Source organism: Hordeum vulgare, chromosome 7H, assembly GCF_904849725.1.
Source record: "Hordeum vulgare subsp. vulgare chromosome 7H, MorexV3_pseudomolecules_assembly, whole genome shotgun sequence".
In the NCBI taxonomy this organism is placed as follows: Eukaryota; Viridiplantae; Streptophyta; class Magnoliopsida; order Poales; family Poaceae; genus Hordeum; species Hordeum vulgare.
This window is the reverse complement of record NC_058524.1, coordinates 549,758,073-549,784,303: the sequence shown is the minus strand read 5'-3', so window position 1 is coordinate 549,784,303 and position 26,231 is coordinate 549,758,073. Positions and strand designations below refer to the sequence as shown.

Sequence of the window (26,231 nt, the reverse complement as noted above, 5' to 3'; positions counted from 1 at the left end):
TCACTTGAGGAAGGACCGCGGGTTTAATTACCTAAAAAGACAGGGGCTTCTTTGTAAAAATGCCGCGGTGGAAATTCCGATGAAAGCAATAGCCTCTTTATTATTAGGTATAGACTAATGAATCATATCCTTTTTATTTTGCTGTGCCAGCATTGCGCATGTCGACAACAGCCGCCCCACGGTAGAGCCAAGGTGCAGCGTCGCTGCATAGTCGGTTCCAAGAATGAATATCTCTAGATGTATATTAGTTTTAGATACATTTATTTCTATTCATTTTTATAACAATAGTAATTTCGCACAACGGGAGAAGCACTAAGCGATAGGGCAACTCCAAAATATCTTGCGTGTCGCCTTGATGCCACAAAACACAATCACGTGTTCATGTGCAAACACTATTTCAATTGAGAAAAGAAAACACACCTATACGGTAAAAGGAAATCAGCACAATTGAGAACCATACAGCTATACGTTTCCACGTTCCAATCCACACCTATAACACCTAATTTATGTTATTTCATACAAGCCAGAAACATATCAGAAGATTCTACCCTTAAAGCCTTTCAAGTTCCTAGCCACATTAGAAATAGGATTCATCTTTGCAAACACTGAGTCCATGCTGGGATCAAAATAGATGAAATCTTCTGTCAATTAACAGCTAATTTATGTTCTTTCATACAAGCCAGAAACATATCAGAAGATTCTACCCTTAAAGCCTTTCAAGTTCCTAGCCACATTAGAAATAGGATTCATCTTTGCAAACACTGAGTCCATGCTGGGATCAAAATAGATGAAATCTTCTGTCAATGAGGCCATCTTGTCAGAATGATAATGGCAGGAGCTGATAAGAAGATCATTCAGAGTGCCATGTCCCCGAGCTATGATGTTGAAATCTTCGTGGCGCCCAGAATATGATTCATCATATGGATGCACAATCTTTGCCCCATTAAACTCACAAGAGAAGCATCGAACTTGCATCAAAATAAAATAAGGAATTAGATTATTAAGAAAGCATATAACAGAGCACGCATTTAGATCCTACCATATGTCCTGACTTGGCATTTTTCACCATTTATAATACAAATTTCATGATGTGTACTTCTATAAAAAAACTGAATGCCACACTGTCATATACTTCCTCTGTTATGACCGGTTTAAATTATAGCCGGCATAGGCCCATTTAGCCAATCTGGAGCAGTTATCTTAAATAGTATTAGGGGCTTAAGCCCAGTTTATGAACTTATATATAATCATGTAATCCGCACCTTTTGAGATTAAGCAAGATAAATATTCTGATCGGCTCCACATAGTAGCCGGCGCCCCAAACCCTAACCCTCTCGACCTCCTATCTCACTCCAGCGGGGGCGCCACCAACCACCCCTCCCCTCATCCATACCGACTACGAGATAGGCCTGGTAGACTAGGCAACCCTACCAATTTGGTATCAGCTAGTCCCGGCTCGATCATGTCGACTCCACCGCCCATCCCCAGCCTTCCGCCAGCAACCGACTCTCTGCCGCCGACCTCTCTGCCACTGGCTTCTCGGGCGACGCGCCTGTGCTCTCCGGGCCACCTGCCGCGACCGTCGTGGCCATGCCGAACACGGCCGGCCTCGTCCTCTCCCCGCGGAGCTGACTGCCGCCCTCCTGGAGCTCGGCCACGCAGTCGCGAGCATCCGCGCGCTGCTCGCGGTGCCGTACGCACAGCAACAGGCGGCGGCGTTCTTCCCCACCATCGCGTCGCCCTGCCCTCGGCCGCGCCGCACCAGAGTTCGCAGCGCCATCCAGCGGGCCGCGCCCCTGTCGGGCGCGCCCATCCAGGCGGTGAAGTTTCCTCCTTCACCATCTCCGCTGTCGGCTTGGCTGAACGAGCCGGTCTACACGGTCGGGCCGAGTCAGCCCTCCTTCCCACCACCGGCTATGGTGCAGCCGGTCGGGTCCCTCGCGGTCTCCTCGGGGACGAGGGAAACCCCTACCGCGGGCAATTGTTCCACGGCGGGACACTACAACCCGCCCTTCCGGCCCCGTCCGCCACGGTGCTTCACCACGCGGAACAACCGCTGGCCGTCGGCTACGGCCAACATCCGCCGCGTTTCTCCAAGCTGGAGTTCGCCACCTACGACAACACAGGCGACCCCCTAAACTCGCTCAACCAGTGCGACCGGTTCTTCCTGGGACAACGGAAGCTCGCATCCGACCGCACCTGGATCGCCTCCTACCATCTCCGGGGTGCGGCACAAACGTGGTACTACGCCCTCGAGCAAGACGAGGGTGGGATGCCGCCATGGGACCGCTTCCGCGACGTGTGCCTTATACAGTTCGAGTCGTCTGCCGTTCCGTTCCTCGGTGCAGGATTTCGCCGAACGCTTCCAGGCGCTGGCCTGCCACGCGTCAGGCATCTCGGCCCTCCAACAGGCCGAACTCTTCGTCGGCGGCCTCCCCGACCACGTCCGCGTGGACGTCGAGATGCGCAGACCATAGGACCTCAGACGGCTATGTACTACGCACGTGCGTTCGAGCAGCGCGCCATCTCCATGCAGCAGGCGTTTCCAGCTCGAGCTCCTCGCCTTCCACCTCGGACGGCCACGCCCGCGCCCAGTCGACGACAGGGTCCTCCACCCCGGCCACGACTCGCCCATTTCGGCGGCTCACCCTAGCCGAGCAGGTCGAGCATCGCCGCCAGGGACTCTGCTTCAACAACGACGAACCCTACGTGTCGGGCCACGTGTGCCCGCGTCTTTTCTACCTGGAGACAGTCGACTACGTCGAGGAGGATACCACGTCTCCCGAGCCGACTGAGGAGACGGAACCGTCTGATGCAACTGCACTTGGGGTCTCCCTCCATGCCATCGCCGGCACCCGGGCGGACAAGACGATGATGCTACCAGTCACGGTTAATGGGGAGCGCCTCTTAGCTCTCCTCGATACGGGCTCTACGCACAACTTCATGCGCGAGTCTACCATGCGGCGACCGGCCCTTCAACCATCCGACGACGAGCAGTTATGGGTTACCGTGGCCAACGATGACCGCCTTCGCTGCCACGGGATTGCACGGCAGGTTCCCATTACCATTGGTGACGAGCACTTCGCCATTACTTGCGTGGGCATCGACTTGGGCTGCTTCGACTTCATCATCGGTGTGGATTTTCTGCGGACTCTCGGTCCCATCTTGTGGGATTTCGATGCCCTTACCCTGAGGTATTGGCGCCAAGGTCGCAAGGTGCAGTGGCAGGTGCGTGCGGCGAGACAACGACACCAGCTCCGCCATAGTTGATGACAGCCACCGTTGATTCGAAGCCGCCCCTGTTGGCCAATCTCCTGCAACAGCACAACGATCTCTTCGACAAGCCTCAAGGGCTTCCGCCCGCCCGCATCTGCGACCATCGCATTCACCTCCTTCCGGGTACAACCCCTGTCGCAGTTCGGCCCTATCGCTACCCGCAACTGCGGAAGGACGACCTGGAACGACAGTGCACACTCATGCTCACCTTGGGCATCATCCGGATCTCCACGTCGCCATTCTCGGCCCCAGTGCTCCTAGTTCGCAAGCCCGACGGCTCCCGGCGCTTTTGCATCGACTACCGTGCTCTCAACGCCGTAACATCTAAGGATAAGTTTCCCATACCGGTCGTGGAGCTCTTCAATAAGCTCGACTTGCGCTCGGGCTATCATCAGGTTCGGATGCACCCGGATGGCATCACGAAGACGGCGTTTCGCACTCATCATGGCCACTTTGAGTTTTTGGTGATGCCTTTCGGCCTCTCCAATGCACCGACGACATTCCAGGCCTTGATGAACAACATCCTCAAGCCCTACTTGCGACCGTTTGTGCTCGTTTTCTTTGATGATATTCTCATCTATAGCTCCTCTTGGGCAAAGCACCTACAACACGTCGCCATCATCTTCAACGAGCTTCGGGCACACCAACTCCACCTTAAGCACCCGAAGTGCTCGTTTGGCACGACATCCGTCGCCTATCTCGGCCACGTCATCTCCGTCCAGGGAGTCGCCATCGATGCCGACAAGATCGCGACGGTGGCATCTTGGCCAACACCGACTACTACCGGAAGTTTATCCAGGAGTTTGGCCATCTCGCCGCGCTGCTCACACGACTGCTCCGCCGCGACACCTTCTCGTGGGACGAGGAGGCCGCTACTGCCTTTCGGTCCTTAAAGGAGGCGCTTACTATTGGTCTGGTGCTCCAGATGCCGGATTTTGAGCAGCAGTTCATGGTGGACTGCGATGCTTCCAGCCTAGGGTTCGGCGCTGTTCTTCACCAAGGCTCGGGCCCACTCGCCTTCTTCAGCCAGCCTTTCGCCGCACGTCACCATAAGCTCGCAGCTTAAGAGCAGGAGCTTATCGGATTGGTCCAGGCAGTGCGACACTGGTGACCTTATCTCGGGGGGCGACATTTCTTGATTCACACTGACCATTACCGCCTGAATTTTTTGTTGGATCAACTTGTGTCCACAATTCCGCAGCACCAATGGATCAGCAAGTTGTTCGGCTATGACTTAACCATCGAGTATCGTCCATGAAGCCTCAATATTGTGGCTGACGCCCTGTCACGACGTGATGCCGATGACGACGCCTCCGACACCAGGGCACAGCCCTCTGCATTCGCCCCGGGCCCTAGTTCGTCTTCATCGACGACATTCGCCGTGCTACTGCCACGGCCGACGATGCTCAGCTTCATACGAAGCGGCTTGAGGAGGGCGACTTGCAGTGCCGTGGCGCCTCGAGGACGGGTTACTCCTCCACGGTTGACGCATGTTTGTTCCCGATCATGACGATATCCGTCACCAGGCGATTCTCTTAGCGCACTCAGCCGGCCACGAAGGGGTGCAGAAAACACTCCATCGCCTTCGCAAAGACTTCTATCTGTCGGGAGACCGTGCGTTGGTGTGCAATTGGGTACGTTCTTGTGTCACATGCCAGCGTAACAAGACTGAGACCTTGCAGCCAGCCGTCTTCTTCAGCCTCTTGAGGTGCCCTCCCAGGACTGGGCTGACATTTGCATGGATTTTATTGAGGGCCTTCCCAAGGTGGGCGGCAAGTCTGTCATTCTCACGATGGTGGACCGGTTCTCCAAGTATGCGCACTTCATCGTGTTGAGTCATCCTTACACCGCCACTTCCGTCGCACGCGCCTTCTTCGACGGCATCGTCTGCCTCCATGGGTTTCCCTCTTCGATCATCAGTGATCGTGACCCGATGTTCACTGGCCATGTGTGGAGGGACCTTTTTAGATTGGCAAGCGTCAAGTTACGCTTTTGAACGGCGTGCCATCCCCAGACTGTCGGCCAATCAGAAGTTCTCAACAAGGTAATTGCTATGTACCTGCGCTGCATCACCGGTGATCGACCCCGAGCTTGGGTGGACTGGCTTTCATGGGCAGAATACTACTACAACACTTCTTACAGCTCCGCCCTGCGAGCCACTCCTTTTGAGGTGGTTTATGGCCGGCATCCTCCGGCCATCCTGCCTCTCCAATCAGGGGCCACACGGACTGAGGCAGCAGGCGCAATTCTTCGCGACCGAGATGCCATCCTGGCTGAGGTGCGGCAGGGTCTTCTTCAGGCCCAGTAGCTGTCCAAGAAATACTACGACGCTCATCATCATGAGGCAGAGTTTGCCGTGGGGGATTGCGTGTGGCTGCGACTTCTTCACCGTACTACGCAGTCACTTGATCCCCACGCCAAGCGCAAGCTGGGACCTCGCTACGCAGGACCCTTTCAGGTGTTGGAACGCATTGGCAGTGTTGCCTACCGCCTGCAGCTTCCTCCTGGTGCACGTCTCCATGATGTCTTCCATGTTGACTTGTTGAAGCCTTTCCGGGGGGAGCCATCGGCGGCTACACCGGCTCTTCCGCCCACATCCGACGGCCACATCCTTCCTGCTCCAGACAAGATATTGAAGGCCCAGCGAAGCCGTGGTGTCTGGCGCTTGCTGGTCCAGTGGCACAGGCTTTCGGAGGAGGATACTACATGGGAGAACCTGGAGGAGTTCCGTCAGCACTATCCAGATTTCCAGCTCAAGGACGAGTTGTTTGCGCAGGCGGGGAGAGATGTTATGACCGGTTTACATTATTGCCGGCGTAGGCTCAGTTAGCCAATCTGGCCCAGTTGTCTTAAATAGTATTAGGGGCTTAGCCCAATTTATGATAGCCTGACAACTTATATATAGTCATGTAATCGGCAGCTTTTGAGATTCAGCAAGATCAATATTCTGATCGGCTCCACATAGGAGCCGGCGCCTCAAACCCTAACCCTCTTGACCTCCTGTCTCGCTCCAGCAATGGCGCCCCAACGCCGCCAACCAACGCCGCCAACCACCGCCGCCACCTCACCACCCCTTCCCTCATCCATACCGACTACAAGATAGGCCTCATAGACTACGCAACCCTACCATCCTCTGTCCCAAAAGTAAGTGTCTCAAGCTTAGTACTATTTTATGCTAGAGCTAGTACAAAGTTGAGACATTTATTTCGGGGCGGAGGGAGTATTTGCTATCATTCTCATTACCAACTTGTAAACTCATTATGTCTGGATATACATTTTCTGAAAATTCTAGTGACATGAAAAAAAAACATGCCTAATTTTCTAGTTGTACGAATAAATAAAGGGTGACAAACAAACAATTCAACTAGAGTTTGAATACTTCGATGGTATCTCTTACAATCATATTAGAACATTATTACTGTAAATTATCAATGCTCTAATTATCTGGAAGTTATTTCACATCATTATGCGTCTTAAGAAAAAGAATTATCATATAATTAAACAAAGTAATATTTCATATATCAAATAATGTGCAGATAAATAAACCGTGACAATTCCTGTGTGTAAAGGGAAACAAAAAAGGAAGATGCAGTTCTATTTGGCCACGTCTTCTAAGCCCTATCTCTTTTATTCAAATGCAGCATCCATAATAAACCACGTCATCTTTAAAGTAACAACCATCATATTGGGTTGGTCATCAATCTAAGGCTTTGGATCATAAATTCCAAGGGGAGTTCAAACCAAGAGCCATCTTCTGTAATAATATGGAAGTTAAAGGAACCATCCATCAACACTGCTGATACACAGACAACTGCATTTTCTTCAAACCATCGATAGTGTTCTCTAGAACACTGATTTCTTAACATATTAGTGTTCGAGGTCTAAACTACGAGATGATCAGTGCTGACGCTAGTGCACGTGCATCACGAGTATGTGCAACTACTAAGTTCTATTTGGCCACGTCTTCTAAGCCCTATCTCTTTTATTCAAATGCAGCATCCATAATAAACCACGTCATCTTTAAAGTAACAACCATCATATTGGGTTGGTCATCAATCTAAGGCTTTGGATCATAAATTCCAAGGGGAGTTCAAACCAAGAGCCATCTTCTGTAATAATATGGAAGTTAAGGGAACCATCCATCAACACTGCTGATACACAGACAACTGCATTTTCTTCAAACCATCGATAGTGTTCTCTAGAACACTGATTTCTTAACATATTAGTGTTCGAGGTCTAAACTACGAGATGATCAGTGCTGACGCTAGTGCACGTGCATCGCGAGTATGTTCAACTACTAAGACCTTTGGCTACTCACGTGGCTCAATAGGGGCCGGCGCTAGCGCATAAATAATCATGGCTGCATCCGTCCATGGCTCCAAGTGAGTACACCGACGACATGGCTGCATTGCCAGGGAAGTGTACTGTTTTTTCTCATAGCGTGGCTCCATATAAATGCATTAACAAAAATGCTAAGAAATTTCGCCTATGAATTTTGGCTATTCGGCACTGATAAATTTTCCCTTCCAGTTTTTAGAAAACAAGATTTAATTCATTTATACGAGTGGCTTAACTGCGCCTAGTAATCAAGCTTTGTGATAGGAGAGAAAAAACTATGGTCCAATTTGTATGACAGTAATGATATACAGCTAGTAGTGCAAACATATAAATGATTCGACCAACTATTGTATGTTTGCAATTGTTAAATATACAGGCAAGAATGACACATTCAAATTGCCACCAGTACGTGCATGAAAAGAGAGAGCTGAGAGCATACCATTATCTATGCGAGAATCTGATATAGGGGAGCACCAGGATGGTCTCTTCCGCTTCTCTTTGACACTATTGCTACATTGAGCGAAGAACAGTTGTGGAGCTGCAACAGCAGAATTTGGTCCCTTGGCTGTTGCCAAGAAGTTGACATGGAAGTACTCAAATGGGAACCTCTTCTTAAAAAGAGCAACACTTGATCCGCCCGGTACATTAGGATTCACACCGCAGATGATATGAAGTTTATAGTGCACCTATAAGTAACAATGCAGAAAAGGGCAGCCAATATGTGAAAAAAGGTTTTGACCAAATGAAAGTAATTGGTGCACGTTAGAATTCACAAGGAACGAAACAAAAAAACAGAAGCAAATGTACCAACCCCATTTTGCTGAGAGTAGTCGCTCAATGCCGCCTTGACCTTTCTGACAAAGAAGTTCTGGTCGCGACGAAATTTTTTCTGGAACTCTGAAATGAACCTTTTCTGGTTTTTGCTCAAGACATGTGAGTTAGACGTCGCCTCGATCACTTGCTGAGCCTGCTCCTCGGACTTGGTAGGTGGATATTTATGTGGCAGAGCCATGGTGAGGCATTCAACTCTGTCGTTGGTGAGTGTGCCCTGCAATATAGCTAACAACTTGGCAGACTCCATGTTCAACGAAGACGTGGCAAATTTCACCAGCGCATCAGGGTCATCATGCCATGAAACAACCGCTGCTTGCTTATAGGCGTCCTCGTAACTGCCAGACAAAAAATGATCATGCTTCACTGCCTCACGGATGGCCTTGTGGACATCAGCATCGCTCCTGAACAGATACCAGATTGCATCGTGCTCCGAGATAGAGGGGAGACAGGTGCGAAGGAAGGCAACAAGGCCGTAAAAAGAACAGCACTCAATGCGTGTAAGCATGTCTGTGCATATCATATCCACCTTAAACTGTAGCTCAAACTTTTGGGGCGTGGGAAACATGGAGCCATACCAGATGGTGTTGAGGATGATGTTGGAGACAGGATCGTTGGGGCCATAGCAATATCCACCCCTGAGGAGGCTGCGGTGGTGACCCTTGCGCAAGCCATCCCGAGGCAGCTTGGCAAGTGCCTGCAAGTAGTGCCCATGGATCTTGCCTAAGAGCAAAAGCTTCAGAGCCACTGTGTATCTGAATGTCAACTGAGGCCCAAGCTTTTTCTGTGCCCTACTCCTCTCTATGGTTTCTGCTGCCTGCTCGCTTCTCTTCCTCTTCTTGTTCTTCTTCTTACCACAAAGATGATCCAGTGATAGGTTGGTGACAACATCCATGATCGTAGGCTTTCTCGTGAGCAGCTTGGTGATGCTACCGATAGTTGCAAGCGAGAGAGGGCCTTGTCCAGCAAGAACTGCGGTGACATCGGCCAGGCAAGAGGCCATAGTCAGCGACGCTTTCACCAGGACGTCTGGGTCAGGATGCCTCGCAGACACAGCGGCACGTTCCAGGGCGATCTTGGCTGTAGTGGAGGTAATACTAAAGGAGTTGCACCTATTGCCACGATCTCGCTCGATTAGGCGCACAGCGGTGAGAAGATCGGCCCTGGCCAGGAGCAAGTAGCTCATGGCTTCCCTGTCGCATAGGTAGCGGTAGTGGGAGGTGAGGAAGCTGACAAGACCGTCAAGCGACAGCCGCGCGACGGTCGTAGACTGGTGCCCGGAAAGCGGCAGTTCGAAGACAAATAAGTCGTTGGTGTCGGTGATGATCTTCGAGAGGATCCAGTCCGACGACGGTGCCTCATCCCCCTCCTCGTTGTCGTCGACGGATCCAGGCGTCGGTGAAGGGATGTAGGCGATGGTGTTGGCGATGATGTTGGAGACTGGGTCGAGGAAGCCGATGAGCATGCCGGCCTTGAGGAGGCGCGCGGCCAGCGAGGGAATCGCCCCCAACGGAAGCCGGTCGAGCGCCTCCTTGTAGAAACCATGGATATAACCGAGCAGACGGCATATATCCTGCTTCTGATCTGTGAGGACGGAAAGACAACGGTCGCCGATGAGGCGGTCTCGCTTGCCATGCATTGTCAGTCGAGTTGCTTTCCTCGCCGGCGGTTTCTTGTGGGTGTGGATGGGGAAGGTTGGGGAGGATGGAAGGAGAAGACCTAGGGCATCCACGCATCGAAGTCGCAGACCAAAGACGTCGACCTCCGGCTGATTGGGCCGGGCCGATTATGCAGGCCTCAATTCGGCTTCCACTGGTGTCGGCAGCTAGTAGAATAGCACAGAAAATAGCCCACGTATTTCAAAAAACAAAAACAAAAAAGCCATGTGGTGCCCTCTTACACGAGCCGTTCCGCTCTTAGAGCATCTACAGCCACACTTGCAAATCTAACACGTCCGCAAGTACTCACAAGCACGTCTAAAAAAAATTACTACATCTGAACATCTCATATTAATTCCTTGAATCCGTACAAAAGCATGCAAACATATAAACATATGTACTACATATAAACTATCTACCCTTTGTCGGAGATTTTGACGATCTCCATGTCCTCCGACGGGTTGATGTGCGGCAGCTGCAGCTGCAGCTCCATCCCCTCCGACGCCTCTGCTGTGGCCCCCTCCAACGCCTCCGGGTGCTCCGCTGCAGCTTCCTCCGCCGCTATGTCCGCCTCAAACTCGTCGAAGAGGGCGTGGGCTTCCGACTCCCTTTGTCGGATGAACCGAAGGTTGGCCTCCACATCGGCCTCATCTCGGATGGAATCCAGGATGGCTTGCTGCTACGCCATCTCCTCGGCTTGGGCGATGACGAACTCCGCCTTCGCCATGTTTAAGTCCGGAGCATCGTCGTCCTCCATGGCCTCCGACACCTCCTCCTTTGGTTGTTCCTCCTCCTACTCCTCCTCCGTTTTCGACGAGTTCACAAGGAGACCCGCGGCGATGTGAGTGACGTGTCGAGCCTGGATCTCTGCCTCGATCGACATTCGACGCTTCGGCGTGAGTTGAACATAGGTGGTGACCTCTGGCGGACCATACTGAAGCCGAAGAGTGGGGGAGAGGATGCAGATGGGCTCGGGTGGCGGCGGGGGAAGGGGGGAGATGGATGTGCTAGGGTTGGGGAAGTGTTGGAAATATGCCCTAGAGGCAATAATAAAGTGGTTATTATCATATTTCCTTGTTCATGATAATCGTCTATTGTTCATGCTATAATTGTATTAACATGAAAGAGTAATACATGTGTGAATAAATAGATCAGAATGTGTCCCTAGCAAGGCTCTAGTTGGCTAGCTCGTTGATCAATAGATGATCATGGTTTCCTGATCATGGACATTGGATGTCATTGATAACGGGATCACATCATTAGGAGAATGATGTGATGGACAAGACCCAATCCTAAGCATAGCGCTAGATCATGTTGTTTATATGCTAAAGCTTTTATAATGTCAAAGTGTCTTTTCCTTCGACCGTGAGATTGTGCAACTCCCGGATACTGTAGGAGTGCTTTGGGTGTATCAAACGTCACAACGTAACTGGGTGACTATAAAGGTGCACTACGGGTACCTCCGAAAGTATCTGTTGAGTTGGTACGAATAGAGATCGGGATTTGTCACTCCGTGTGACGAAGAGGTATCTCTGGGCCCACTCGGTAGAACATCATCACAATGAGCTCAATGTGACTAAGGAGTTAGTCACGGGATGATGTGATACGGAACGAGTAAAGAGACTTGCCGGTAACGAGATTGAACAAGGTATGGAGATACCGACGATCGAATCTCGGGCAAGTTCTATACCGGTAGACAAAGGGAATCCTATACGGGATTGATTGAATCCTTGACATCGTGGTTCATCCGAGGAGATCATCGTTGAGCAAGTGGGAGCCACCATGGGTATCCAGACCCCGCTGATGGTTATTGGCCGGAGAGGTGTCTCGGTCATGTCTGCCTGTTTCCCGAACCCGTAGGGTCTACACACTTAAGGTTCGATGACGCTAGGGTTATAGGGAATTGTTATACGAGGTTACCGAAAGTTGTTCGGAGTCCCGGATGAGATCTTGAACATCATGAGGAGCTCTGGAATGTTCCGGAGGTAAAGATTGATATATAGGATGGATGGGTTTGGACATCGAAAATGTTTTGGGCGTCGCCGGTAGCGTACCGGGACCACCGGGACCACCGGAAATGGTTTCGGGGGTCCACCGGGAGGGGCCACCAGCCCCAAGAGGCAGCGTGGGCCAAAAGGTGGAGGGAAACCAGCCCAAAGTGGGCTGGTGCGCCTCCCACATAGAGGCCCAAGGCGGAGGAGGTGGAGAGAGGGGCAAACCCTGTCTAAGGTGGGCCTAAGGCCCACGAGGGGGTGCGCCACCCCCTCTCCTGCCCTGGCCGCCGCCCCACCTCCCATCGTGGAGGGTTGCGCCCTCCTACCCTTCCCCCTATATATATCGCTGGTTTTGGCCATTAGAGATACGACTTTCCATATCTCTCTCGGCGCAGCCCTGTTCTTCTTCCTCCTCATCTCCCTAGGTGCTTGGCGAAGCCCTGCTGGGAGACCTTGCTACTCCACCGCCACCACGCCGTCGTGCTGCTGGAGTTCTTCCCCCACCTCTCCCTCCTCCTTGCTGGTTCAAGGCGCGGGAGACGTCACCGGGCTGCACGTGTGTTGAACGCGGAGGTGCCGTGGTTTGGCACTAGATCGGAATCACGCCGCGATTCGGATCGCATCGAGTACAACTCCATCAACCGTGTTCTAGCAACGCTTCCGCTTAGCGATATTCAAAGGTATGAAGATGCTCTCACCCCTCTCTCGTTGCTGGTTTCTATATAGGAAGATCCTTGATGGTGTAGGATTTTTTTTTTGATTTTGCTACGTTACCCAACAGTGGCATCCGAGCCAAGGTTTTTTATGCCTAGATTCGTTGCACGAGTTGAACACAAAGGTTGTGGGCGCTGATCTTGTCAATTGCTTACCACTACTAGTCTTATTTCTTTCCGGCGGTATTGTGGGATGAAGCGGCCCGGACCAACTTTACACGTAACCACGTGAGACTGGTTCCACCGCCTGACAAGCACATGGTGCATAAGGTGGCTAGCGGGTGTGTGTCTCTCCCACTCTAGTCGGATTGGATTTGATGAAAAGGGTCCTTATGAAGGGTAAATAGCTTTGGCATATCAACGTTGTGGTTGTCACGTAGGTAAGAAAGCGTTCTTGCTAGAAACCCAAATCAGCCACGTAAAACTTGCAACAACAATTAGAGGACGTCTAACTTGTTTTTGCAGGGTATGACAAATGATGTGATATGGCCAAAGTTGTGATGTTACATATGTGATGTATGAGATGATCATGACGATGGTGATCATGGTGTCACACCGGCGATTGTGATGCCCCGAAGATGGAGATCAATGGAGCAAAGATGATAATGGCCATATCATATCATTGAATGATTGCATGTGATGTTTATCATGTTTTACATCTTATTGCTTAGAACGACAGTAGCTAATAAGATGATCCCTCTAAAAAAATCGAGAACGTATTCCCCTAAGTGTGCACCGTTGCGAAGGATCGTTGTCTCAAAGCACCTCGTGGTGATCGGGTGTGATAGATTCTAACGTTCGAATACAACGGGTGTAAGCCAGATTTACACATCGTATGGTTGATACGATCAGCATGGAGATGCTCACCGTCAACGACTAGTCCGTCTCACGTGATGATCGGACACGGGTTAGTCGACATGGATCATGTAACACTTAGATGACTAGAGGGATGTCGATTTAAGTGGGAGTTCATACATAATCTGATTAGATGAACTTAATTATCATGAACTTAGTTGTCTTTACAAATATTGTATATCCAGTGGCCAATGCACCTGTCAACCTGAACTTCAACGCGTTCCTAGAGAAAACTAAGTTGAAAGATGCTGGTAGCAACTATGCGGACTGGGTCCGCAACTTGAAGCTCATCCTCATTGCATCCAAGAAGGCTTATGTCCTTGAAGCACCGCTAGGTGACCCCCCCTGTTCCCACAGCAGCCCAAGATGTTCAGAACGTCTAGCAAGTGAGGAGTGATGACTACTCTCTGGTCAAGTGTGGCATGTTATACAGCTTAGAACCGGGGCTCCAAAGGCGTTTTGAGCAACACGGAGCATATGAGATGTTCCAGGAGCTTAAACTAGTTTTTCAAGCTCATGCCCAGGTCGAGAGATATGAAGTCTCCGACAAGTTCTTTAGCTGCAAGATGGAGGAGAACAGTTCTGTTAGTGAGCATATACTCAGAATGTCCGGGTTACACGGTCGTCTGACTCAGCTTGGAGTCGAACTTCCGGATGATGTTGTAATTGACAGAATCCTCCAGTCTCTCTGTCGTGGGTATAAGTCTGACAGTAGATGTGTAGGGTACGAAAGGATGGGCAGAGCCTTAGCTACGGCGAGGTTGTATGAGTTCAAGCCCCTCTGCGGTGGAGGTAATAGCCCTACGTCTCAGTGCTCTGGGAGCTTGTTGTCGAATGGAATATAGTATACAGTGAATTGCTAACCCCTGCACCAGTGGAGGGAGGGTGGCTTATGTAGAGTGCGCTGCCCTCCACAACGGTCCGGTGCACACGGGTGGAGTAGTGGCGATTAAATGCCTACGTTACAGGTAACGTACGTTTTAAATGCTAATAAAGGCACATGGAAACGTATGACCGTTTCCCTCCAGGGGGGTTACGATGCACAGAGTGGAATCCAGTCGGTTAGTTTGATATACTCCGAATGCTAGTCTCCGACAGGATGATCGAGGATCGGTACCGACTGGATGATGGGAACTCCTTAGTTCAGTCGAAACTGACTAAGGGCCTTGTCCCTTATGAGGGGTAGTCCTTGGGTAGGACCTTCAGGGCAGGCCTATGACCCTACCCTAGGACTATAACCCCATCATTAGTCCCCGAATGGATTGGGGTTGGAACGACGAAGCGATGCTTGAAGTTCGGATCCGACTGGTACGGATGCGACTTTGGCGTTGCTTGCCCGGATCCATTTTACCTTTTCTAACCAACTATCCGAGTGGAAATATTCGTGAAACAAACTGTCGGAAACCGAGTGCTTCCGTGGTATCTTCTGACGTGACCAGTCAACTGACAGCGGCGGATTTTCCGGGATCCTCAAATTTCGGTTACCGCACGCTCAGCGGGGATGACGACATCGCGCTCGAGTAGCGCGTGACGCCTCGATTCCCGCGCCTTCATCTTCTCCACTGATATCACCGCGGTTGGTCGGTGGATAAGATTTCAGGGCCACTTGCTAGTGACCCAGTCGGAACCTTACTTAAATCCCAACGGCGAGGGTTTTTTTGTTACGCTCGCCAGACATCTCGCCTTTGCTCCGCTTCCTTCGCCGTCCTCTGGGCACCCCAAGCTTCTTCCTTCTCCATCTCCCTCGCGAATCCACAGCTCCCACCATGACAAAGGGGCAGACCAGCAAGCTAGAGGCGCGGAAGAAGAGGGGGAAGGCGGCGGCTCCTGCGCGGAAGCAACGAACGCTACCGACGGGGTGGATCCAGGGGGACTTCCTCCCCTCCACGGTGACGGAGGAGGACCTGCTTGAGCTGGTGGAGCACGGGATGATCGCGCACAAGTCATGGAGGTTGAGGCGGAGGGCGAGACCGAGCCGGCGCCCCGGGAGGGGGAGCGCGTCCTGCTGCTCAGCCACGTGCATCGAGGTTTCTCCCTGCCCCCGCATCCTTTCTTCAAAGGCATAATGAACCACTTTGGGGCGCAGCTCCACCACTTCCCCCCGAATGCCATAGCCCATCTCTCTGCTTTCATAGTCTTGTGCGAGTGCTTCATCGGTTGTCCTCCCCATTGGGGGCTTTTCAAACATATCTTCTCTGCTAGGTCCCAAACTATCAAACGACTTAATCAGTCGGATGATAAGACTCACCTTCTCCAGCTCTATGGAGGTTTAGGCTTCCAAAAGAAGAGCAAAAGTAGTTATCCCGCTCTTCAGCTGAGTGAATCGGTTAGGAACTGGCAGTCGACATGGTTCTACTGCCAGGACGTCGCTTGCCCGAATGCCACGACAGGGCTACCTCCTTTTAGCTTAGATCGACCAGCTCCGCCTAAGCAGCTCGCGCTCACGAAGGCGGAGAAGATCCATATCCAGCCCCTGGTCGACGCACTCGTAGATGTCGTCAGAAAGGGAGTCACCGGCATAGATTTGCTGGAGGTTTTCCTCGGCCGGCGCATCCAACCACTGCAGGCCCGAGACCACGTCATGTGGCACTACACGGGGCCCGAAGACTCCACTCGGACCAAAGTCGAGTGCGTGACCGGGGAGACGGTGGCGTCGTGGGTGCTCCAAATCACAGGCGCCTGCGAGAACCCCAGAGGGTCCCAGCGAGTGAAGGCTTTCCGCGCGGACAACCCTCCTCCGAAGGAGGTGAGTATAACTTGTCTTAGATTTATCGCTGTCTTGAATCACCGTCTGACGTCTGATGTCACCGATTGTATTTTATGCAGAAGTGGACCAACTGGTTCTCTCCCGTCTCGAACGGGAACCCGACCGAGGAGGAGGAGGAGGGCAGCCAGGAGGGCAGTGTGGAGAGCGTCGAGTACGTCTCCGATAGTGGAGAGACGGAGGAGGAGTCTGGTGAAGAGGAGGAGGAAGACGAAGAGCAGAACTCGCCACCCCCGCCGCCAGAGCATCGAACCAAGCACCGACATGAACCTGTAGCTCCCTCGGCCCCTCCAGCATCCTCGAGCGCCCCCCCAACGATTCCTGTGGTCCCGAGTGCTCGGAGCACCAAGAGGACCAGGGATGCTGCTGCTGAGCCTGCGGGTCAGCCTTCCAAGGCGGCCAAACCGAGCGGATCTAAACCTCGGAAGGCTTTGCCGCGGATGAGGGTCATCGTTCCCGTCACCTCAACGTAAGTGCATTGTTCTTCTAACTTCTTCCGATATTCGATTGAACTCCTGTTTGATGGTCGAATGAATTTCACTCGACAGGGTTGCCACTTCTGCCACCTCTCCGGCGCACCAGGGGGATGATCCCATGGACACGGACAATGTTGTCTCGTCCCAGCCAGGTGCGTCATAGCGATTCCGAGAGTTTACATTATTGCATCACGAATTCCGTCTTCGGTCTTGCCTTTTTTCTGTGATCTCACGCCGTTCGGTCGGGTGTCTCTCAAGGGCGATTTATGTGGATGAGGGTGACCAGGGAAGGTCTGAGCAAGTTGTGGTGCGTGTCCTTGAGGCTGTTCCGCCAGTTACTGCTCTCGCCGCGGACGTGCCGCCGACTGAGGTGATGCCGTCGACTGAAACGGTGCTGGTTGTTCCTGAATCGACTGGAGCGGGCCTTGGGATGCCTAAGGAGCCTCCAACGATGCCAGGCCCGTCGAACGTCGAGTACAACGTCCAGCACCTCCCGGAAGACCAGGTGGGAGCGGCCAAGGGGGCCATGCTGCAGGCGGAGCTAATGGCGGGAGAAGCCAAGAAGGCGTACGACTCTATCGCGTCCCTGTACCAACGAAGCTTGGAACTGCGGGACGATATCCGAGTAAGTGGGCTAGTAAGTATTTACTTTTCTCTTGTAACCCACTGGGTGTGCTCGGATATCGTATGATTTTTGCAATGGGTTCACTCTTAGTGAACCCAGTGGGTGTAGTCCCCGAGACTTCTGTCGAGTGCTTGCACCGGCAGTTGTCTTTATACACATTGTCTTTGACTTGATCAGATCACAAATTAATCTGTTCGAATGCTAACAGTTGGGGCACTCGGAGTGTACCTACTGGATGAGTCCCCGAGAGTAATTTTACTCAGGTCGGGTAGTAGTAGCCTCATAGGCTTAGGTGTTGTCATGTAGCTCAATAGGGCGGACCTGTTTGAGTTTCATGCCAGTGGGGTCACTCTCAGTGAACCCACTGGGTGTAGTCCCCGAGACCGCTGTCGACTGCTTGCGTCGGCAGGGGTCTGAAGAACTTAGACTTTTTATTGTTGGATTTGTCTGATCGTCTCTTGGCGCTGGCTGGCAGAAAACTTGCGAGATGGGGACGGCATACGAGACTCTCAGGGCTGAAAAGGTTCAGTTTGCTGGTGAGCTGGATGCGGCACTGATTGCAATGGCTGGTATGAAGGATGTTCTAGCGGAACGAGAGAAGTCTTTGGAGCAGGCCCGTGAAGCGAACAAGGCGTTGACTGCTGAAGTGGAGAAAATGAAGGCGCATAGGTCCGGGCTGATGGGACAAATGGATGTGCTGAACAAGCGGTGTATAGCGCAGGAAAAATACGTCAGTGACTGGGCCCGGCAGATGATAACGCTTCTGGGTGGTAAGTCCTGGTTTTCGAGTGCCTGTGCTATGAGCATTTCACTCGGTGCTTATTGTTTGCTCGTCCTGTGTTCGCAGATTTTTGCATGGATGCTGAGGCTGAAGCAGCGGACGTGGAGCGGTCGATTCGTGAGAACATTCCACTCGGTGAGGACGCCAATCAAGATCTGCTCCGAGCGCACATTCGCCTGGGCAAAGTTGGGCCTTTCATCGGTCGACTGAGAGAAGTCGTCTGCCGGATCGACAAGGATCTTTGGCCTGAGGATGAGTCTCGGCATGAGATGGAAGGCTTGATGACTTGGCTAGAGGAGGTCCCATATCGAGTGCATTCATGGAAGAAGTCTGCGGCTCGCTGTGGCGCGGACGTTGCTCTGTCTCTTGTGCGAGTGCATTGCAAGGAGGTGCGCGAAGAGAAGCTGAAAGCGTTGCAGGTCGCCAACACGAAGAAACTTCGGTTCGAAGACTTCATGGAAACCTTCCTTGAGAGCGCCACTCGCATCGCCGACGGGATCGACCTGGACACATTCGTAGAGCCCGCCAGTCCTAGCGCCAGTCCTGACGATGTGTAAAAAAAAACTTTTACCTCGGTATGCCGAGAGTTGGTTGTAAAAACTTTGGCCACTGCTGTTGGCCATCACATTCGGGGCTCGGTGCGGGTAAGCTTGATCCAAACCGAGCCAACTATCTTTAGGTAACTTTGAATTTGAACCAAATCTTTTGGCCTTCTGTTGCCCAAGAGTTGTTGATACGATTTTGGCTCGAGTTTTTGTTTGGCGTTTCTTGGTGAAGCCAATGGCAAACATGCGGAGCATGTAATTGTCAGTTGTCTTGACATCTGCATGAGCTTCCCTGAGGGTCTGCTGATTCTCCGAGTGGATCTGTAGGATACACTCGAAGGCAATAGAGTACTTAGGCGATTCATGATCGCGGCTAAGTCTTCGAGTGCGACTGTCAGGCCGCACTCGGATTGAGTTGTTACTCATGTAATTGTCAGTAGTCTTGACATCCATATGAGCCTCAATGAGGGTCTGTTACTCATGTAATTGTCAGTGGTCTTGACATCCACATGAGCCTCAATGAGGGTCTGCTGAGTCCCCGAGTGCATCTGTAGGATACACTCGAGGGCAATAGAGTACTTAGGCGATTCATGATCGCGGCTAAGTCTTCGAGTGCGACTGTCAGGCCGTACTCGAGTTGAGTTGTTACTCATGTAATTGTCAGTAGTCTTGACATCCACATGAGCCTCAATGAGCGTCTACTACTCATGTAATTGTCAGTGGTCTTGACATCCACATGAGCCTCAATGAGGGTCTGCTACTCATGTAATTGTCAGTGGTCTTGACATCCACATGAGCTTCAATGAGGGTCTGCTGAGTCCCCGAGTGCATATGTAGGATACAGTCGCACGAAGCTTTCTCATTTAAGTGATTCTTGATCATAGTTAAGTCTTCGAGTGTGACGAGTAGTGCACGCTCGGAGAGAATTTGTACTGAGGCGATTCTTGATCGCAGCTCAGTCCTTGAGTGCGACGTTTAGTGCACACTCAGAGAAAATTTATTACTTAGGCGATTCTTGATCGCAGCTAAGTCCCCGAGTGCGACGTTGAGTGCACACTCGGAGAAAATCAGTACTTAGACGATTCTTGATCGCATCTAAGTTCCCGAGTGTGACGTTTAGTGCACACTCAGAGAAAGTTAGTACTTAGGCGATTCTTGATCGCAGCTAAGTCCCCGAGTGGGACGTTTAGTGCACACTCGGAGAAAGTTAGTACTTAGGCGATTCTTGATCGCAGCTAAGTCCCCGAGTGCGACATTTAGTGCACACTCGGAGAAAGTTAATACTTAGGCGATTCTTGATCGCAGCTAAGTCCCCGAGTGCGACGTTTAGTGCACACTCGGAGAAAGTTAATACTTAGGCGATTCTTGATCGCAGCTAAGTCCCCGAGTGCGACGTTTAGTGCACACTCGGAGAAAGTTGGTACTTAGGCGATTCTGGATCGTAGCTAAGTCCCCGAGTGCGACGTTTAGTGCACACTCGGAGAAAGTTCGTACTTAGGCGATTCTGGATCGCAGCTAAGTCCCCGAGTGCGACGTTTAGTGCACACTCGGAGAAAGTTAGTACTTAGGCGATTCTGGATCGCAGCTAAGTCCCCGAGTGCGACGTTTAGTGCACACTCGGAGAAAGTCATTGCTTAGGCGATTCTTGATCGCAGCTAAGAATTTTTTTTTGAGACCGGAGTCTGCGACTGCGGAAGAACTTTGAATCTGCAAAAACTCAATCTTACATTATATTATTTCACCAATACTTGTTCTTTACATTGCTTCAGTCGACGGTCACGTGTAGAAGCGCTTCAGGAGATGTCCGTTCCATGCTCGCGGCTCGTCTGTCTCCCTGTCGACGTTGTAGAGTCTGTATGCTCCGTTGTTCAGCACCTTGGAGATGATGAAGGGTCCTTCCCAGGCAGGAGCCAACTTGTGAGGTCTTTGCTAATCCACTCGGAGCACCAGGTCGCCTTCTTCGAACGTACGACTCCTGACGTGTCGCGCGTGAAAACGCCGCAGATCTTGTTGATAAATGGTTGAGCGAGTCAATGCCATCTCGCGCTCTTCCTCTAGAAGGTCCACTCCGTCTTGCCTTGCTTGTTGTGCTTCAGCTTCGGAGAAGAGTTCGACTCGTGGAGCATTGTGGAGAAACTCACTCGGAAGGACTGCTTCTGCTCCGTAAACGAGGAAGAACGGTGATCGCCCTGTGGATCTGTTCGGGGTTGTGCGGAGACCCCAAAGCACTGAAGGTAGCTCAGTGACCCATGCACCAGCGGCATGTCCCACCTCTCGCAGGAGTCGGGGCTTCAAACCTTGCAGTATAAGTCCATTCGCCCGCTCTGCTTGTCTGTTTGTTTGACGATGCACCACGGATGCAAAATCCACTCGGACACCTTGGCTTGCACAGAAACCTTTGAATCCGTCCAAGTCAAAGTTTGTCCCGTTGTCCGTGATTATGCTGTGAGGAACCCCGAATCTGGAGATGATGTCTCTGACAAACTTGATGGCTGTTAAGGCGTCGAGCTTCTTGATGGGCTTGGCTTCAATCCATTTTGTGAACTTGTCGACTGCCACCAACAGATGTGTGTATCCTCCTTGGCCTGTCCTGAATGGGACGACTGTATCTAATCCCCATCCTGCAAATGGCCACACAAGAGGGATTGTCTTCAACGCAGATGTTGGCTTGTGGGACTTGTTGGAGTAGAACTGACAGCCTTCACATCGGTCGACCATATCTTTAGCAATTTCGTTTGCCTGCAGCCAGAAGAAACCAGCTCTGAATGCTTTGGCGACGATTGCTCTTGAAGAGGCGTGATGACCGCAGGTTCCCGAGTGAATTTCTTCCAGGATCAACTGTCCCTCCTCTTGGGAGATGCATCATTGAAGAACGCGTGAAACGCTTTTCTTGTACAACTGGCCATCAATGACAGTGAACGACTTCGACCTGCGGACTATCTGTCTGGCCTGGACTTCGTCTTCTGGTAATTCTTGCCTCAGGATATATGCAATGATCGACACAGTCCAATTGGGGATGACAGCAAGAATCCCCATGATCAGATCAACCACAGCAGGTATGTCAACTTCAGTCGGATCTGACGAGCTCTTTGGTTGTACTAGTTCCTCTGTGAAAGGATCTTCTTTAACTGAGGGAAGGTGGAGGTGCTCGAGGCAGACATCACTCGGGACTGGTCTCCGAGTGGATCCGAGTTTTTCCAACTCATCAGCTGCTTGGTTCTTCAGCCGCGGAACATGGTGGAGTTCTAGACCTTCAAACTTCTTCTCGAGCTTCCTCACTGCATTAGAGTATGTGGTCATGGTGGGGTTCCTGACGTCCCACTCTTTCATCACTTGATTAACCTGTTGGAATTATGCCCTAGAGGCAATAATAAATATAGTTATTGTTATAATTCCTGTATCAAGATAATAGTTTATTATCCATGCTATAATTGTATTGAATGAAGACTTATATACATGTGTGGATACATAGACAAAACACTGTCCCTAGCAAGCCTCTAGTTGGCTAGCCAGTTGATCAAAGATAGTCAGGGTCTTCTGATTATGTACAAGGTGTTGTTGCTTGATAACTGGATCACCTCATTAGGAGAATCACGTGATGGACTAGACCCAAACTAATAGACGTAGCATGTTGATCATGTCATTTTGTTGCTACTGTTTTCTGCGTGTCAAGTATTTGTTCCTATGACCATGAGATCATATAACTCACTGACACCGGAGGAATGCTTTGTGTGTATCAAACGTCGCAACGTAATTGGGTGACTATAAAGATGCTCTATAGGTATATCTGAAGGTGTTCGTTGAGTTAGTATGGATCGAGACTGGGATTTGTCACTCCGTGTGACGGAGAGGTATCTCGGGGCCCGCTCGGTAATACAACATCACACACAAGCCTTGCAAGAAATGTGACTTAGTGTAAGTTGCGGGATCTTGTATTACGGAACGAGTAAAGAGACTTGCCGGTAAACGAGATTGAAATAGGTATGCGGATACTGACGATCGAATCTCGGGCAAGTAACATACCGAAGGACAAAGGGAATGACATACGGGATTATATGAATCCTTGGCACTGAGGTTCAAACGATAAGATCTTCGTAGAATATGTGGGATCCAATATGGGCATCTAGGTCCCTCTATTGGATATTGACCGAGGAGTCACTCGGGTCATGTCTGGATAGTTCTCGAACCCGTAGGGTCTGCACACTTAAGGTTCGACGTTGTTTTTTGCGTATTTGAGTTATATGGTTGGTTACCGAATGTTGTTCGGAGTCCCAGATGAGATCACGGACGTCACGAGGGTTTCCGGAATGGTCCGAAAATGAAGATTGATATATAGGATGACCTCATTTGATTACCGGAAGGTTTTCGGAGTTACCGGGAATGTACCGGGAATGACGAATGGGTTCCGGGTGTTCACCGGGGGGGGGGGAGCAACCCACCCCGGGGAAGCCCATAGGCCTTGGGGGTGGCGCACCAGCCCTTGGTGGGCTGGTGGGACAGCCCAAGAAGGCCCTATGCTCCAAGGTTAAGAAATCAAAGAGAAAGAAAAAAAAGGAGGTGGGAAAGGAGAGAAGGACTCCACTTTCCAATCCTAGTTGGACTAGGATTGGAGGAGGACTCCTCCTCCCTTGGTGGCGCAGCCCTTGGGGCTCCTTGAGCCTCAAGGCAAGCCTCCCCTACCTCCTCCTATATATATGGAGCAATTAGGGCTGATTTGAGACAACTTTTAAAAGGCAGCCCGACCACATACCTCCACGGTTTTACCTCTAGATTGCGTTTCTGCGGAGCTCGGGCGGAGCCCTGCCGAGATCAGATCACCACCAACCTCCGGAGCGCCATCACGCTGCCGGAGAACTCATCTACCTCTCCGTCTCTCTTGCTGGATCAAGAAAGCCGAGATCATCGTCAAGCTGTACGTGTGCTGAACGCGGAGGTGCCGTCCGTTCGGCACTAGATCGTGGGACGGATCGCGGGACGGTTCGTGGAACAGTTCTCGGGGCGGATCGAGGGACGTGAGGACGTTCCACTACATCAACCGCGTTCACTAACGCTTCTGCTGTGCGATCTACAAGGGTACGTAGATCGGAAATCCCCTCTCGTAGATGGACATCACCATGATAGGTCTTCGTGCGCGTAGGAATTTTTTTGTTTCCCATGCGATGTTCCCCAACAGTGGCATCATGAGCTAGGTTCATGCGTAGATGTCTTCTCGAGTAGAACACAAAAGTTTTTGTGAGTGGTGATGTGCGTTTTGCTGCCCTCCTTAGTCTTTTCTTGATTCCGCGGTATTGTTGGATTGAAGCGGCTTGGACCGACATTACTCGTACGCTTACGAGAGACTGGTTTCATCGCTACGGGTAACCCCGTTGCTCAAAGATGACTGGCAAGTGTCGGTGTCTCCAACTTTAGTTGAATCGGATTTGACCGAGGAGGTCCTTGTATAAGGTTAAATAGCAAATCATATATCTCCGTTGTGGTGTTTGCGTAAGTAAGATGCGATCCTACTAGATACCCATGGTCACCACGTAAAACATGCAACAACAAAATTAGAGGACGTCTAACTTGTTTTTGCAGGGTATGCTTGTGATGTGATATGGCCAACGATGTGATGTGATATATTGGATGTATGAGATGATCATGTTGTAATAGATAATATCGACTTGCACGTCGATGGTACGGCAACCGGCAGGAGCCATAGGGTTGTCTTTAAACTAACGTTTGTGCTTGTAGATGCGTTTACTATTTTGCTAGGATGTAGCTTTAGCAGTAATAGCATGAGTAGCACGACAAACCCGATGGCGACACGTTGATGGAGATCATGGCGTGGCGCCGGTGACAAGAAGATCGTGCCGGTGCTTTGGTGATGGAGATCAAGGAGCACGTGATGATGGCCATATCATGTCATTTATGAATTGCATGTGATGTTAATCCTTTTATGCACCTTATTTTGCTTAGAATGACGGTAGCATTATGAGGTGATCTCTCACTAAAATTTCAAGACGAAATTGTGTTCTCCCCGACTGTGCACCGTTGCTACAGTTCGTCGTTTCGAGACACCACGTGATGATCGGGTGTGATAGACTCAATGTTCACATACAACGGGTGCAAAACAGTTGCACACGCGGAACACTCGGGTTAAGCTTGACGAGCCTAGCATGTGCATACATGGCCTCGGAACACATGAGACCGAAAGGTCGATCATGAATCATATAGATGATATGATTAGCATAGGGATGCTTACCACTGAAACTATACTCAACTCACGTGATGATCGGACTTGAGCTAGTGTAAGTGGGTCATGAACCACTCAAATGACTGGAGAGATGTACTTTTTGAGTGTGAGTTTAGCAAGTAATTTGATTAAGTTAAACTCTAATTATCTTGAACATAGTCTAAGTCCACTTTGAATATATTTGTGTTGTAGATCATGGCTCACGCGACAGTCACCCTGAATTTTAATACGTTCCTAGAGAAAGCTAAGTTGAAAGATGATGGAAGCAACTTTGTAGACTTGGCTCGTAATCTTAAGTTGATATTACAAGCTGGGAAGAAGGATTATGTCCTTAATGCTGCGCTAGGAGATGAACCACCCGCTACGGCTGACCAGGATGCTAAGAACGCTTGGTTAACACGTAAGGAGGACTACTCAGTAGTTCAATGTGCAGTCTTGTATGGCTTAGAACCGGGACTTCAACGTCGCTTTGAGCGTCATGGAGCATATGAGATGTTCCAGGAGTTTAAGTTTATCTTTCAAAATACCGCCCGGATCGAGAGGTATGAGACCTCCGATAAATTCTATGCTTGCAAGATGGAGGAGAATTCGTCTGTCAGTGAACATGTGCTTAAAATGTCTGGGTACTCAAACCGTCTAGCTAAGCTGGGGATTGAACTCCCGCAAGAGGCTATCACTGACAGAATTCTTCAATCACTACCGCCAAGCTATAAGGGCTTTGTGTTGAACTACAACATGCAAGGGATGAACAAGTCACCCGGCGAGTTGTTTGCGATGCTGAAAGTCGCAGAGTCTGAACTCCGTAAAGAACATCAAGTGTTGATGGTGAATAAGACCACTGGTTTCAAGAGAAACGGCAAAGGCAAGAAGGGTAATTCAAAGAAGAGCGGCAAGCCTGTTGCCAATCCGACGAAGAAACCCAAAGCTGGACCTAAGCCTGAAACAGAGTGCTACTATTGCAAGGGTATGGGTCACTGGAAGCGCAACTGCCCCAAGTATCTGGCTGATAAGAAGGCGGCCAAAGAAAAATCAGGTATATTTGATATACATGTTATTGGTGTGTACTTAACGAGCTCTCGTAGTAGTGCCTAGGTATTCTATACCGGTTCTGTTGCTCATATTTGCAACTCGAAACAGGAACTG

The 26,231-nt window shown here is 50.7% G+C and overlaps 1 protein-coding gene across 2 annotated transcripts; it reads right to left on the bottom strand.

Moving 5' to 3' along the window:
• Positions 1–428: 428 nt before the first annotated feature.
• On the bottom strand, positions 429–10,190 carry LOC123411929. 2 transcript variants are annotated; one of them, XM_045104890.1, is made up of 4 exons: positions 8,426–10,190; positions 8,054–8,300; positions 795–968; positions 429–638 (listed from the first exon to the last, which is right to left on the bottom strand). In XM_045104890.1, the coding sequence occupies exons 1-4, from the start codon at positions 10,082–10,084 to the stop codon at positions 535–537; spliced, it is 2,184 nt and encodes a 727-aa protein (XP_044960825.1). In that variant the 5' UTR covers positions 10,085–10,190; the 3' UTR covers positions 429–534. The 2 variants fall into 2 exon arrangements, with proteins under 2 accessions (XP_044960825.1, XP_044960824.1); XM_045104889.1 differs by having other exon boundaries at positions 429–968; positions 8,426–10,186.
• Between the last annotated feature and the right edge of the window lie 16,041 nt (positions 10,191–26,231).

Excerpts from the sequence above, each read along its gene's own strand:
- LOC123411929 (XM_045104890.1), bottom strand. The coding sequence starts at position 10,084 with ATGCATGGCAAGCGAGACCGCCTCATCGGCGACCGTTGTCTTTCCGTC. Across the intron at positions 8,301-8,425 it reads ACTACTCTCAGCAAAATGGG|GTGCACTATAAACTTCATAT; the intron begins GTTGGTACATTT and ends TGTTACTTATAG. Across the intron at positions 969-8,053 it reads AGATTCTCGCATAGATAATG|TTCGATGCTTCTCTTGTGAG; the intron begins GTATGCTCTCAG and ends TTTTGATGCAAG.